We start from the raw sequence: 1,722 nt of genomic DNA on the forward strand, positions 1-1,722 counted from the left end.
AGCTGCAGATATCTCGAACACATTCGCAAACTATATGCTGTTTAAAAACCCAATTTCAGAAATGATTATCGTGGTTTTGGGGGAGAGGGGGAGAGAAGTTAACAAACTATATTTCTAATGTGCGAAATTAAAAAGACCTCCAGCTCCACTTCCACATTTCATTACTTACACCTTAAGCACAAATAACCACACATTTTTTTTTCCTCCGGATTTATAAATCCCTTCTTTCATTATTTGGTAGATATTCTGGCCGTTTCGCCATCAATATCTGATATTATTAAAAGCAAAATCTTTCATCGGCTCCAATAGTTAGCAGTTGGACGAGTTCCAACTCCTGCCTGCACAGCCACACACTTAAAAATTAGGACGTAGCACCCTATACGATCAGAAAGGAAATAGCTGGAACCGGTGCCCTGCCAGCCGATCTAAACAAGCAAAAATTTAAGCCTTAATTATGAATGGAAAAGCAAGGGATTCGGCTGGAGCCCCAACCCGCAGGGCTAACTCTTAATGTACATCGAAGGTCCTCGGTTCCGAGCAGTGTGCTTCCCAATGAGAAAGGTCATTCCTCACAAACAGCGCAGAAAGGAAAAGTACCACCTACAGCAGACCCCAGCACCGAGACGAGACACGCTTTAAAAGCATATTGCAGGAAAAAAAAAAAATATAAACCCCACAGGAGGGAGAAAGAAGGAAAGAAAGAAAGAAGATAACTCCTAAGCTCCAGAGAACAGCACATTTGTGTTTACAGACCTGCTATGAAACCCTGCTCACCTAAGCTGATTTTCTTTTCATCTCAGCCCTTCCATTCCTTGCCTCCTCCCCACGAACTTACAAAATATTAGCAAACTCGCAGCCCGTTTGACATTGAGGGTGATCCCCGACTGAAATCATGGTTTTGACCAGTTTTATTTCAAGTACGTCATTTTAGGGAGTTGGAGCCACTAAAGTTATAAAATATGGCATCCAACGAGTTTGAAAAAACACTCGAATTTCATCCACCAGCCTGTTTAAAACGTTGTCTTTTTTGGAAACCCGGGTCACGTAGGTACCAGTGATGAAATAGTTTCTCCCTCTCTGGATACCAACCTGCAGCGCAGTCCTCCCAAATCCATTTTGTGCATTGACGTTTACATTCTTTTGCAACAAATTAGTAAGTTGCACTAGGTCCCCCTTGGCAGCCGCGGACGCCAGCTCGTTCCCAGAAGGCTCGGCCATTCTTTAGGGTGACTGACGATCGGAAAAAAGATGAGATTTTTTTTTTTTTTTTTTTTAACCAGGCAAGGCATCGGAGACTGACAGAAGGATTGGGATGGTTAATCTTCTGGAGTAGACCTTGTAGTAAATACTCGTAAAAAACCTCCTTGCCAAGAGCCCGCCCCTAACTCACACGTGATTATTCAGCAAAACTGCAGCTCCACTTGAAAGAAGATTTCTTTGCTTCCACATATAGAGTAACTCCTATTAAAGCCTTTGGCCACTTTCGGGGGAGGGGGGGGTGGTAGATTAATAGCTATGCCATATATTATATATGTTATAGGTAACATATATGCACGTACACCGGAGACTCACTCAGACCTGAGATCTTGGAAGAAGACAACCCACCCTGTTCACAGCCGGGATCTCTGACTTGGCAGCAACAGCTCCGGGGAACAGTCTTCCGCAGCAGCGCGCATCCAACTCCCGCTCGGGATCCCCCCGTTCATCCCACACCGCCGCCTC

At 44.5% G+C, this 1,722-nt stretch overlaps 1 protein-coding gene across 1 annotated transcript in view; it reads right to left on the bottom strand.

Moving 5' to 3' along the window:
* Positions 1 to 1,661, bottom strand: part of CDKN2C (cyclin-dependent kinase inhibitor 2C (p18, inhibits CDK4)) — a 4,527-nt gene extending 2,866 nt beyond the window's left edge. The window contains exon 1 of the mRNA XM_010161526.1: positions 1,090 to 1,661. Within this exon, the coding sequence (XP_010159828.1) occupies positions 1,090 to 1,218 (129 nt within the window). The 5' untranslated portion in view covers positions 1,219 to 1,661. The remainder of the gene's footprint in view (positions 1 to 1,089) is intronic.
* Between the last annotated feature and the right edge of the window lie 61 nt (positions 1,662 to 1,722).

Source organism: Eurypyga helias, unplaced genomic scaffold (genome assembly GCF_000690775.1).
Source record: "Eurypyga helias isolate BGI_N326 unplaced genomic scaffold, ASM69077v1 scaffold13931, whole genome shotgun sequence".
Lineage (NCBI taxonomy): Eukaryota > Metazoa > Chordata > Aves > Eurypygiformes > Eurypygidae > Eurypyga > Eurypyga helias.